Source organism: Amblyomma americanum, chromosome 2 (genome assembly GCF_052857255.1).
Source record: "Amblyomma americanum isolate KBUSLIRL-KWMA chromosome 2, ASM5285725v1, whole genome shotgun sequence".
NCBI classification, from domain to species: Eukaryota; Metazoa; Arthropoda; class Arachnida; order Ixodida; family Ixodidae; genus Amblyomma; species Amblyomma americanum.
This window is the reverse complement of record NC_135498.1, coordinates 34,257,029-34,270,068: the sequence shown is the minus strand read 5'-3', so window position 1 is coordinate 34,270,068 and position 13,040 is coordinate 34,257,029. Positions and strand designations below refer to the sequence as shown.

Below are 13,040 nucleotides of genomic sequence, written 5' to 3'. Positions count from 1 at the left end.
GAGTAGCGCTCGTTCAGGAGGCCGGCTTGCAACATTGGACCGGGCGACGAGCATGAAGGTTCTCTACACTTCGAACCAATGCGCACCCGTTAGGAGTGCTTTGTAGAGAGGACAAAAAAAGCATTTAATCCAGAAGCTTCCCTTTTTGAAAGGTGTTTTTATTGATTAGCAAACAGCATGGAAAGAGCAAACAGGTGTTTGAATTCGTTGCCAAGAAGGATGCTTAGCAAATTTATGGCTTGTACAGTTTCCAGGCATTAGAAGTGTATAAAAAAATTTCCTCGAAATTCCAGCTGGAGTGCTTGAATGACGCCCTTTAGCAGCCCATATGAGATGTAAACCAGCAGAACAAAAAAAATCCGAGGCTATTAACTAATCAGAATTAGGCGCACTATACTCTTGAGGAGATGAAACAAGTACATTTTTCTGGTCACACAAAGTCTGAAGACCCCGGCCCACTAAATAAAGGCAGCACAAAAGCAGTGGGCTTTATATGTTAATATATATCCATAATGCTCTTCCGTTTTCAGAGTATATATATATATATATATATATATATATATATATATATATATATATATATATATATATATATATATATATATATATATCTGTTTACACGATGTTTTCTTTAGTGTCCAGTGCCTACTGGTGTAATATGCTTACTGCTGAACAGCTGCGCTATTTTTTGCTGCCGTCTTCATCATATGTATTACCTTATTGTGGTCGGGGCACATAAACAAATTTTGTTAGGTCCCTGAATTTGTGTGTATTTCTAGCCTTTTGCTAAATAAATACACTTCCATTTTTCCTTTCTTTCTTTCTTTCTTTCTTTTTTTAGAACTTTTTGTTGGGCTAGATGGTGCATGTCGTAACAAAAGAACTGAAGCCCAACCAAGACGAACACAAGAAAGGGGCACACAGGACTAGCGCTAGTCCTTAGGGGCACACAGGACTAAGGGGCACACAGGACTAGCGCTAGTCCTGTGTGCCACTTGTGTTCGTCTTGGTTGCGCTTAAGTTCTTTTCTTTCTTTCTTTCTCTCTTTCTTTCCTTCTTTCTTTCTTCCTTTCTTTCTTCCTTTCTTTCTTCCTTTCTTTCCTTCTTTCTGTCCTTTTTTCTTGAAGCCAGTCACTATACTCGCGCCCTACATTCCAGGCTTTCCGACTCGTAACTATACCCTGCCTGTATGTCCGGTGCAAACCTGCACTCACTTGCTGAGGCAGAGCTGGTGCAATTCTCGGACGCTGGCGCCGTCCCTCTCGCGAGGCATGTAGGCGCGGCTGACCGGGTACAGCTTCTCCAGCTCGGCGACCACGGCGTTCTTACACGGGCTCGGAGGTCCGCGCACCAGGAACAGCAGGCGACCGTGGCTGTTCAGGAACAACTGCGTCGCCTGGTCCTTGACACACGGCGCGTCGATGCCGTCCAGGAGGTGCTTGCTGTCCGCCGCGTACCAGGTGCCACCAACAGCTGCCAATGCACACGAGTTTCGGCGCGGTTCAGGTGTCCAACGATATATGAGACAGATACTGCGCCATTTCCTTTCCCCAAAAACCAATTATTATTATTATAAGCTTGGGCGACTATCTTATTTCGTGCATAGTGGGCCGCCTAGTATTAAAGTGAGGCACCATGCATTCAAAGTTTCGATTGCATTCATGCATTCAAAGTTTCGATTGCATTCATGCATTCAAAGTTTCGATTCTATTATTGGTGGATAAAATATGAAAGATAAGGAAGGTTGAGAGATAGCGGTTCATCGTCTTGAAAACACCCTTGACGATAAGCACGACCGCGGCGGCTGCGTTTTTGTGGAGGAAAAACGCTAAGGCGCCCGTGTGCTGTGCGATGTCAGTGCACGTTAAAGATCCCCAGGTGGTCGAAATTATTCCGGAGCCCTCCACTACGGCACCTCTTTCTTCCTTTCTTCTTTCACTCCCTCCCTTATCCCTTTCCTTACGGCGCGGTTCAGGTGTCCAACGATATACGAGACAGATACTGCGCCATTTCCTTTCCCCCCAAACCAATTATTATTATTATTATAAGCACGAGGCAAGCTCGCTCACTGACAACTTCGGAGCGAGACGTTCCAGTTCCGCCGAGCAACAGTGATTTTACTCGAGAAAGCTGCGAAAGCATCCTGACGAGAAAGCGCTCGGAGGGACCATTGGTAGAGGCGGACTATGCGACGAATAGTCCTACGGTCTCGACACAAGGACGGTTCCGAGAATACTTTGTGTAAGACGTATATTTCCTCCATATATTAGCTCCCTAGTTGCGATTCCCCGGTATGGCCACGTTTCAGTGGACGTCTGAATACCAACAGATTCGACCTTTATTTCTTGGCCGTGATATAAGACATCTGGATCTATACGAGACCATGTGAATTGTCAGCATATAGACAAGAAATAAAAGGCGAATCCGCTGTCTAGACGTCTAATGGTACTCAGTGTCTAATTGAAAACATTCTTTCAACGCATACTCCACGCAAGAAAAAGGAGAGATATTATTTATTCCCTCAAAGAGATAGCTGCATAAGCCCTATAAACGCGCTATAAACGATAACGTATACGTATACGGGACAAGCGTGGCGCGCCCTTGTGAGAGATTTACAGGGACAGCTGTATAAAAGACTTTCCCGGATAAACAGCAGGGCTTCGGTGTAGTATGTCGTAGCAGAGAACTGTCTCTCCACACTTCACTTTCGCGCTGCCACACAGATGGCTATCCGATCGGTATGCAGGGTGCAGGGTAGACTACGCTAAGAGCGAACGCTTGATCACATGATACTGACACTCTCACAGCGTGGCCTGCTGGCGTTCTTTTGCAGTGTCTTGTCCCTGTATCCCTGCTTATAGTTACGCTGCCTACGCGAGGAGTTAGCAGCTGCCGCTGCGCAAGCCTCAGAAGGTGGACGAAAGGTAAGGCGAACGCATCTGCGGTAGAATTTAGTAAATGAAAACGCACGGTGCATTGGAGTGGGGCAGTGACCTAGAAATAATAATAATAATAATAATAATAATAATAATAATAATAATAATAATAATAATAATAATAATAATAATTGGTTTTTGGGGAAAGGAAATGGCGCAGTATCTGTCTCATATATCGTTGGACACCTGAACCGCGCCGTAAGGGAAGGGATAAAGGAGGGAGTGAAAGAAGAAAGGAAGAGGTGCCCGTAGTGGAGAGATCCGGAATAATTTCGACCACCTGGGGATCCTTAACGGGCACTGACAATGCGCACCTCAAAATACAAGTTCAAGATCCAGAGTTGTCATCGTGGTCGTAGTGTAAACGGAAATGACATTTGTATTTAAGGAGTGGAAATTTCTTGATACATAGTACTTTAAATTTGAAAAATTGGTTCAAGAAATATAAAGAGAGAAAAATATCGAGCCTCGTGATGACCTCGACCACTCCGTTTGTAACGAGGTGCTCTTTGTATCAACTAATCTTATCACGAGCTTGAATGTTGGAGCTAAGTGGGCTCCACCCTGTACACGAGAGCCAGGAAGTGGGGTCTGGAAAAGATTTCACCTCTATGTGCTCATGTGGCTCAGGTGGGCTTGAGAATGGCTATGTTTGGGGAGGTTAGTGAAAGGGCCGTTGGTACTGCACAGTTATCGAAGTTTAGACTTCTTCCCCTAGAAGTTTCGTGCCCTGGAAAGCCCAGCACGTTGCTGAAGGACCTGTCCTTATAAAAAAAATGGCTGTGGTTTAGCTCTGGTTAAACCTGGTGTCACGCGAGAGCTACATCTGTCCGAGTTGAACTCGCTCAGTCGAGCTGTCTGCAAGATCTGAGACTGTGAGGCAGATATCCACCACCTGTTGTGTGTTTGCCCGGCGCTCAAGCCGACGAGAATTCGGCACCTGGCGGCGGTGCACCGGACAATCCGGATTCCTATATTGCCTGGACACAGGGGCCATATCATCGTTCACTACTTGATTTCATTAGATCAGCCCACCTTTTTTAATTTAATTAAGCATCTTACTCCTCTCTCATTTCATAACCTTTATGCCCTGGGGCAATAAACATCGCTTAAAAAATAAACTGCAAATTCAGCCTTTCACCGCTCCGTTTCGCTGGGCGTTCCTTCTTCATCTTCGTCCCTGGACATAGATTCACTCTCTCACCCTCTTTACTCCCCCCCAATTCGGTTCGGCGCGGCAGCAGCAGCTGCTCCGCACCACATGACCAGCCACGGTGCCGCCACGGCACCGCCACGGAGCTCAAGAGATGCCACGCTGAAGGCTCGAAGTGCTAGCGTAGTGTAGCTCTCGCTGCAAAATCCGACCAAAGACTGGGTGGCGATTACCAGCCGCGGTGGCTCAGTGGTTAAGGCCCTCGTCTGCTGAGCCGGAGTACCCAGGTTTGTACCCGACCGCGTCGGCCGCGTTTCGACGGAGGCGAAACGCAAAAGGCGTCCGTGTGCTTTGCGATGTCAGTGCACGTTAAAGACCCACAAGCGGTCAAAATTATTCCGGAGACCTGCACTACGGCACTTCTTTCTTCTTTCACACCCTCCTTTAACCCTTCCCTTACGGCGTGGTTCGGGTGTCCACCGAGGTTTGTGAGACAGTTACTGCGTCATTTCCTTTCCCCAAAAACCAGTTTTCATTTTTTTTTACACGGTGGCGCCTATCCAAACAAATTCACACCTTTGGAAGCGACCCGCCGCGGTGGCTCAGTGGTTAGGGCGCTCGACTACTGATCCGGAGTTCCCGGGTTCGAACCCGACCGCGGCGGCTGCGTTTTTATGGAGGAAAAACGCTAAGGCGCCCGTGTGCTGTGCGATGTCAGTGCACGTTAAAGATCCCCAGGTGGTCGAAATTATTCCGGAGCCCTCCACTACGGCACCTCTTCTTCCTTTCTTCTTTCACTCCCTCCCTTATCCCTTCCCTTACGGCGCGGTTCAGGTGTCCAACGATATATGAGACAGATACTGCGCCATTTCCTTTCCCCCAAAACCAATTGGAAGCCGGACATTATCTGTGCAGTCTAAAAAAATCGAAGGATTTCAAGTCGTATTCAGATTCGAACCCAGAACCTTTCGCATATACAAGGAAAATGTTCTAGTGCTTCACCAATGTTGCATTTAGGTTGAGCGGGAGCCAGGTATATACCAAGTGCTTCTTCTCTTGGAAAGTCAAGCATCTGACCGGAGGTCACTGCACTTTTCAAGAACGATAATTAATCGGACCCAGTACCTTCTGCACGCGAGGGCGGTACGTTTTGCCACAGAGATTCGACAGCGGTAAAAAGCGCTCTAGTGTCGGTAGCTGGGCGGAAAACTGGGGTCATCGCGAGAGCGAAACCTCCAGATCGCAGCGTGGCTTAAATTCACTATAGTGGAGCTGCACTTCGAGTGGGGCGCTCACACCCACGGCAAATGCTGGATCCTCGGTACAGGAGTTAACCCGCCGCGGTGGCTCAGTGGTTAGGGCGCTCGACTACTGATCCGGAGTTCCCGGGTTCGAACCCGACCGCGGCGGCTGCGTTCATATGGAGGAAAAACGCTAAGGCGTCCGTGTGCTGTGCGATGTCAGCGCACGCTAAAGATCCCCAGGCGGTCGAAATTATTCCGGAGCCCTCAACTACGGCACCTCCTTCTTCCTTTCTTCTTTCACTCCCTCCCTTATCCCTTCCCTTACGACGCGGTTCAGGTGTCCAACGATATATGAGACAGATACTGCGCCATTTCCTTTCCCCAAAAAACCAATTATTATTATTATTATCGGTACAGAAGTTCAGATGACTCCCTGCTGTGACATATTTGGTGTCCGTGACGACCCTGAGTGTATTCTAGTTGAGCGGTGGGCATAGCGATAGCACCATGTAACCTTTCATTGACCATGCGAAGCCAAGTTCCATAAAACTCACTCTGCTGGTCAGATCTGGCACCGACTCGTTGTGGTGCGTCCGGGAACCCGCGCTTCGTGGAGCCACCGCCCGTTGACCACGTTTCACAACGAGGACTGTCTCTGCAGTATAAGCGTGATTTTCCTTGGGACCGGAACGAGGGAACAGAAATTACAGGATTGCAATTAAGTTTGCTTACGAGCGGAAATGTGAAAGCCTTTCCCTTTGCTCTCTTTCTCCCTCCATTTTTTACTGCTAAATCTTTGTTATTCTTGTTTTTGTTTCTTAATTCTGTTTCAGTCGTTTAATTTTTAATTTCTCTTCTTTTTACATTTTATTTTCTTTTTTCATTCATTTTTACTTTTTACTTTTGTTATTTTTATTTTTACTCTTCTTTTATTTTTTAAATTTTTTCCCATTTTTACTTCATTACATATAAGCAGCTTATCAACTGTTGATTGACAGTTCGCGCGGACAACTTCCGTCCACAGACTTCCGTCCGCGCCACTCACTGAGACAAGAAAGGCTTACGCCTTAAAAAGCGCGTTGGAATGGAGGGCTGACAAACACGTTGTAAATTACTTTCCTCCGCATGCAGGAGCAGGTTAAGGGCGCAGAAAAAAACTCGCCTAGTTGTGTGAGACTGGTAGTAGCCAGTGAAGAGAACGTCCAGCTTCACCGTCTTCTCGTCCAGGATAAGAAGAGGGCAGCCATTTTCCGAGCGCGCACCGTACACAACGACGCCACCTACGTTAGCCTTCGCCTCTGAAGCAGGCGTGTCCCTCCAGGAGGCTATAGCATCGCGCAGGCGGGAAGAGCAGCGGCGCACATCCTCGCTGTAAGTAATGGACTCGGTGCTGGTGGAGCCCAAGATGATGAAGCTCGTTCGCGAAGACTGCGGAAGCTCGTGGTATGCGGCCGCCTCTTCCAACGCCTGCTGATGCACGTCTGTAGTGTCCAATGCGTCCAGGTCCAAGGCGCACCGCATTTCGTCAAACTCCAACCTCGAGAAAGGTGAATTTGGCGGACCGTCGTGTCTGGCGCTATCTCTGGCCACGGCTGAACGCTGGCTGTCACCCGTAAGGACTGCCTGGTCATCTGTGAGGTGGACCATTGCCGTGACCATATCTCCAAGTACGGCGTAGCCAAAGACACTGATAGTGTCCTTGGAGCCATAAGCTTTCGTCACCTGGGTGAAAGAGTTCACGCAGGAGCCTGCGTCACGTACTTACGCCGCCTATATACAAATTAGCTCTAATATAAAGGCCTGCGGGAGTTCTTCAGGCTCATATTTACGGCCACTTTAATGGCGGCATATTATGTATTTCGGACGGAAGCCGTCCGAGGCGTCGACTCGAAATATAGATCTCTACCTGAATGAAGCATTCCTCAACCTCGCCTTTTACCCCTGCTGACAAAGTGCATTTATTTCTGTCTGTCACAAACAAACAAACAAACAAACATACATACATACATACATACATACATACATACATACATACATACATACATACATACATACATACATACATACATACATACCTAAATACATACATACATACATACATACATACATACATACATACATACATACATACATACATACATACATACATACATACATACATACATACATACATACATACATACATACATACATACATACATACATACATACATACACACATACATACTTAAATACATACGTACGTACGTACGTACGTACATACATACATACATACATACATACATAAATACGTACGTACGTACGTACGTACATACATACGTACATGCATAGATAGATACATAGCTTCTGTCCTCGCTGCTCGACGGCGTTCCCTGTCGCACCAGCGGTAATACAGAACGTACTACGTCCGCCGCTTATGGACGACGGTGACGCTGGCGAACTCTCATGGTTAAGTCACACGTAAACATAAATACCCCCGAAAAACGGAGATTTGACGGCCGTCGCCACAGGTCAGTTGGTAGGGCACCGGACGCGTAATTCGGAGGTCGTAGGTTTGGTTCCAACCAGCGGCATGTGGTTGTTTTTTATTCTGTTTTCTAATCAATTATCTTTAAGCGACAAAATATTCACTAATAATCTCCATTGATGAACACCACGAATTAAAAAAAAAATCCCCTCTGCTCCTCGGTTTCTGTGGCTGTTGGCTTCTTCACGCACGCACACACGCGCGCTCGTGCTCATATATATTACGAAAAGAGAAACGACTTCAAATTTAGCTCGCTGGTAACAATTTTACTGAATTATTCTCAACCCCCTCCATTCATGCCACATCATACTGAAAATAGGCAGCCCAGTCTGTGTACTTATACAAAGCAACTGCAGAGCCCTATACACAGGAACCTGACCGCCGTGGCAGGCGTACAATGCCAGTCCAAAAGAAGAGCCAAAGCAGCATACCGACCCTATATAGGGCGGCATGCTTCACAGGCCTCACTCAAGGCCAAGTCAAAGAAGGGGCTCAGTGCGCACCGGCTCACTGCAGCAGTAGCTGCTGTCCTGCTCATCCCAGCCGAACCAGCAGACACGCGCCGGACAAAAAGGGAAAACTCGACTGTTCCGGACCGCCTTCAGCTCCAGGTCTGGGGAGGAAAAGTGGTTACTTCAGTCTTCTCGGCAGTGTAACAGCATAGTAGTAGAAATGCGCACACTGCATGCAGCACTGTATACAGGGTATTTCATCTAAGACTTAACACAATATTTAAAGATAGGCTTTTTGAGTAAGAAGAGCGCTTTTTTTTTTGGCATAGCGTTGTGAGCGGTGTAGTACGTCAAAATACAGCTAAGACGTGCTAACTAGCAGGGTGGTTTACCAATATTGAAAAGTTGAATTCAATTCAATTCTTTATTTTTCCAGAAATAATGGATCCTGGAAAGGGCTAAGAGCTAAAAGCTGCCTCGACAGCTTAACTAGGCCCATGACCCCTTCTACAGGGCAGTAGTGGTTTACAGCAACAGGTAGTGTCCATATTAATCTACATCAAGAAATGCGAAGAACAATGAGTTATACAGTAGGAGAAGTGCAAATTAAATGATTAAAAAACAGCATATGATTTCAAATTGTGTCTACAATAACTGTACCTATATTTGTGAACACATCGAAATACCAACAAAGGAAGTTAAGCAGACAGAATATAAAGAAAAATAGAATACATACATGTTCATGAAAAACAGCGCTTGAAAAAAAAAGAAAAGGCAAACACACAGCCATTCATGCTTTGGATATAAAATACATTCTCAGTTCTTTTACGCCGTAACTGGTCACACATTTATGCTCATTTATGCTCCTTAATTATTGAGAGGCGTGTAGCCCACCGTAAGTAATATCCATATCAGTCTTTAGAACTTCAAAAACGCGGTCATCCTCGGCGCTGTGGCCGCACAAATTCTGGCTACATGGCGCCAAAATACACGCGCTTTAGAGAAGCTTGCAGGCAAAGCAACCTCTCTACTGCACGTAACTCGTCGAAATACCCCAAATGTGTTGGGCCACAGCGCCGCGGGTAACAGCGTTTTTGAAATTTGTCCCATGTCTTGAAAATACAAGGCATGGGAGTTTTAAACCTACGTCGTGCTCTCCTACGACACCGCCGTATAGTAGACAAGCCGCCGAGCCCATTCCAGCTCCTACTGCGCGTGAAAGAACCCCGACGACTTGTGTGGCTACGCAGTGAAGCTCAACACAGCACCGACACCCGACGCTACAATCTAAGCTCGCGCTTCGCTGAGTACAATCCGGGTGACCACGTATGGCCAGGATGCGTATTCTCCGCCGCATCTTTTTTAATCGCTGTTATCTTCCATGTGAATGAAGCAGCTTAAAAAATGCTCTGGTTAAACCTGGAGTGACGCGATAGCTACAGCTGGCCGCGTGGAATTCGCTCAGTCGAACTGCGAAGTCAGTCTTTCGCCGCTCCGTCTCGCTGGGCGTTCCTTCTTTATATTCGTCCCTGAACGTGGATTCACTCTCCCCCCCCCCCCCCTTCGCTCTCCCCATTCGGTTTCGCTGGCGCGTCCCGCCGCCGGCAGCTGCTCCGCACCACGTGACCAACCACGTGACCAGCCACGCCGCCGCCACGGTGGCCACGAACCACAGGGTGGCCACGATGAAGGCTCGAAATGCTAGCGTAACGTAGCTATCGCTACAAAGCTTTTGCGGTGCGGTGAGTAGTGGTGGAATACCAATCGCCTGTGCGCTTCTCTTCGCCTCAGTAAATATAGCATTTCATAGTCCCTTTAATGGACGCTTTGTGTTTGCATCCCTAATGTTCTTATAGTCTTTCTTTTAGTTGCAAAGCATCACGCCTATGGTTCATTTAGAGGAGGTAATGCCACAAAGCTTTCTTATGCTTGATTTTTCATACTCAAAGCCGCTAACACACGGCTTTGTTTGCGGCGAAAGATACGACGAGATTTGTCCGAAATGTTTGTGTCCGCGCGCAACTGCTTCTATATCGGTTCGAGATTATAGTAAATGCTTTCCGCGCCTTACTTCGAAACTTCTTCGTCTGCTTCAAAATTGGCTGCGGCCGAGAACACCCGTGATTCTGTTCTTTCGACGAACGCCCATAACGTTTGTTGCTAACTTCGCCGCCGAGTTCAGTTTTTTGTGAGCGCAGATCGGCCCAATAAATAAATACTGCTTGTTAAAAGCCTTTCGCTGCGTTCCTGTCTGCCGGACTGCCGGCATCGCTACGTGAGAGTATTATGATGCATAGGCTTAACATCGTAAACTCTCGTTACAGAATGTAGTGTAGAATCCTGGCCAGTCGTCACCGAAAATAAAGGCAGTAAAAAGTAGGCAGGGGCACCCAAAAAGAGCAGACGGGAGGCTCATCGCGTATAATGGCCTGCCCTTTATATGTACTCGTTCATTTCGCTCCGGCTTGATTCGTGGTCATACATATAAGAACACAGAAGTGAATATAAAGTCACAAGCATGCTTATCAAATCACAAACATAGCTAAAGTGTGCCACCCTTATGCAGCGAGGCTTAAGTGAGAATTCACGCTTGTTGAACACCACCACCTCAGTTAAGCATGGCTATACTCAAAGCTTATATGCATCGTGTAGCTTAGAAGGGTGTAGAAGGAATACATATAACGCACCCTTCTACACGCCATTATGAGAATTGTCCAAGGATGGGGGTGTTCCTGGCTCCTGGCAAAGAGTATGGGAATGCAAGCACAGGGAAAATTAAGGACCGAATGCAGGCGTTACGTTTGCGGCACACGATGCGCAATCGGCGCCGTCGGAGAAGGGATAAAACTCGTGAATAGCGGCTTATCAACTCGCTTGTTCACAAAAACGCACATTTATCGCAAACTATATGGGCAGCAATGCCGCATGTTCGACATGCAAATGATGCGGACATCTCTGTGCCCAATGGCAGTATGTACAGCCCCCGTCAGAAGTATGCAGCCCAAGGGGTTTGCTTCTAAGCTGTTTAGCGTGGCTCCCTGGCACATCTACTAGTCCAAAGCTTGGGACGGCAGGACTGAGGACGCATAGCGATTCCTCTTTTCAGAGATTATGGTCGCTGAGTATGCATAACGATGCCTGTTGCAGGACTCACAAGCAAACCCTTTGGGCTGTATACTTTTGCCGGGGTGGAGGGGGGGGGGGGGGCTGTACACACCCACACGTTTTCATAAGACCCCTCATGTACTTTTGTTATCCTTGGGCTTGTCCCCTCTCTCACTTTTCGTCTGAATTCGAACCAGCTATATAAAACCGTTTCGTCATAACGTGGTTCAACTGTAGTCAAAATGTATTTGTTCCTCTAACAGTCTCGTCCCATCTTTGTCGGCTTGCAAGTGCGATCTTCCAGGCTTCACGATGGACCTGCACAGGCTTAGACGTGCAGTTCTGCTCACGAGTGCTGGCTGTGCTGAGCTGGGCAGCGATCTCCTTGAAACGGCGGAGAAGCGACGCGGCGTCCCGAGGCCGTGGACACCAGCCCATTGCGAAAGGGTACACGTCCTCCCATTGCCTCAGTCTATTGTTCATGTAGCGTACGCCCAGGCCTTTGTTGTTAGTAGCTGCAAGAACCTGCACATGTGAGCATGCAACAAGACGTGAGCAGGCACGGGAAGATATGTTCATTTCTGCCGGTTCTCCAGCTACACACGGAAAGTGGCGTATTAGAGTGTAGCGCAACCGGTTGTGACCGTTGGATGAAAAATCTCATTCCTCTGCGGCAGAAACGCAGCCATTGCAACTAAGTAGACATGTATACTCATTGCCAAAATCTTTTATCGAATGAAGGCGAAATAGGGGGCTGTTAACCTGAGGTTAGTGCGGCTTTAGAAGACTCATCACAGTATCCTGCGTTCTCAGACGCGATTTTTATCTCCTGGAACTGTTCGCCGCAGACTGGCCTGAAGAGCAGGCACCTGAGCAGCGTTACGAGGACTACGGAGGGAGATAAAATAAAAGCAGGTCTGTAAATTTGGTTCACCAGCAGGGATCACTGAAGCGGCATCAGCATATGGATCATGATTGATTGACGTTTTCCACGCAAGGCATAAAATTGAAAGGCAGAGCCTAATATAGACCGAGGGGAAGAACAACAAAGGAGAACATGAAACGTGTGAGCTTTCTAAACATTACATTGAAGGGACAATGAGCATAAATTAAACTTCTGTATCGATATACAGTCGAACCTTGTTATAACGAAATAATAAATATAACGAAGGAATTCACAATTCTCTTTGGAAGTTCTGTCAGCACTGGCTATAACGAAGCTACGGCTAAAACGAAGTAATCGCCCAGCCCCTACACCTTCGTTATAACGAGGTTCAACTGCAATGCTGTCTAATGAGAAAGAGACCACTCTCACAAAAAAAAAAAAAAAACCGGGAGCTCAGTGGTTAGCGCGTTCAGCTACTGATCCGGAGTTCCCGGGTTCGAACCCGACCGCGGCGGCTGCGTTTTTACGGAGACAAAGCGCTAAAGCGCCCGTGTGCTGTGCGATGCCAGTGCACGTTAAAGATCATCAGGTGGTCGAAATTATTCCGGAGCCCTCCACTACGGCACCTCTTTCTTCCTTTCTTCTTTCACTCCCTCCTTCATCCCTTCCCTTACGGCGCTGTTCAGGTGTCCGCCGATATGTGAGACAGATACTGCACTATTTCCTTTCCCCCCAAA

General features: G+C 47.3%; 1 protein-coding gene across 1 annotated transcript in view; it reads right to left on the bottom strand.

The window, feature by feature from the left end:
- LOC144120955 (uncharacterized) overlaps positions 1–13,040 on the bottom strand; it is a 38,910-nt gene that overhangs the window by 11,956 nt on the left and 13,914 nt on the right. Inside the window, exons 4-8 of the mRNA XM_077653786.1 lie at positions 11,768–11,942; positions 8,364–8,473; positions 6,496–7,055; positions 5,888–5,988; positions 1,215–1,473 (exon numbers count right to left, since the gene is read on the bottom strand). Of these exons, the coding sequence (XP_077509912.1) occupies positions 1,215–1,473; positions 5,888–5,988; positions 6,496–7,055; positions 8,364–8,473; positions 11,768–11,942 (1,205 nt within the window). The remainder of the gene's footprint in view (positions 1–1,214; positions 1,474–5,887; positions 5,989–6,495; positions 7,056–8,363; positions 8,474–11,767; positions 11,943–13,040) is intronic.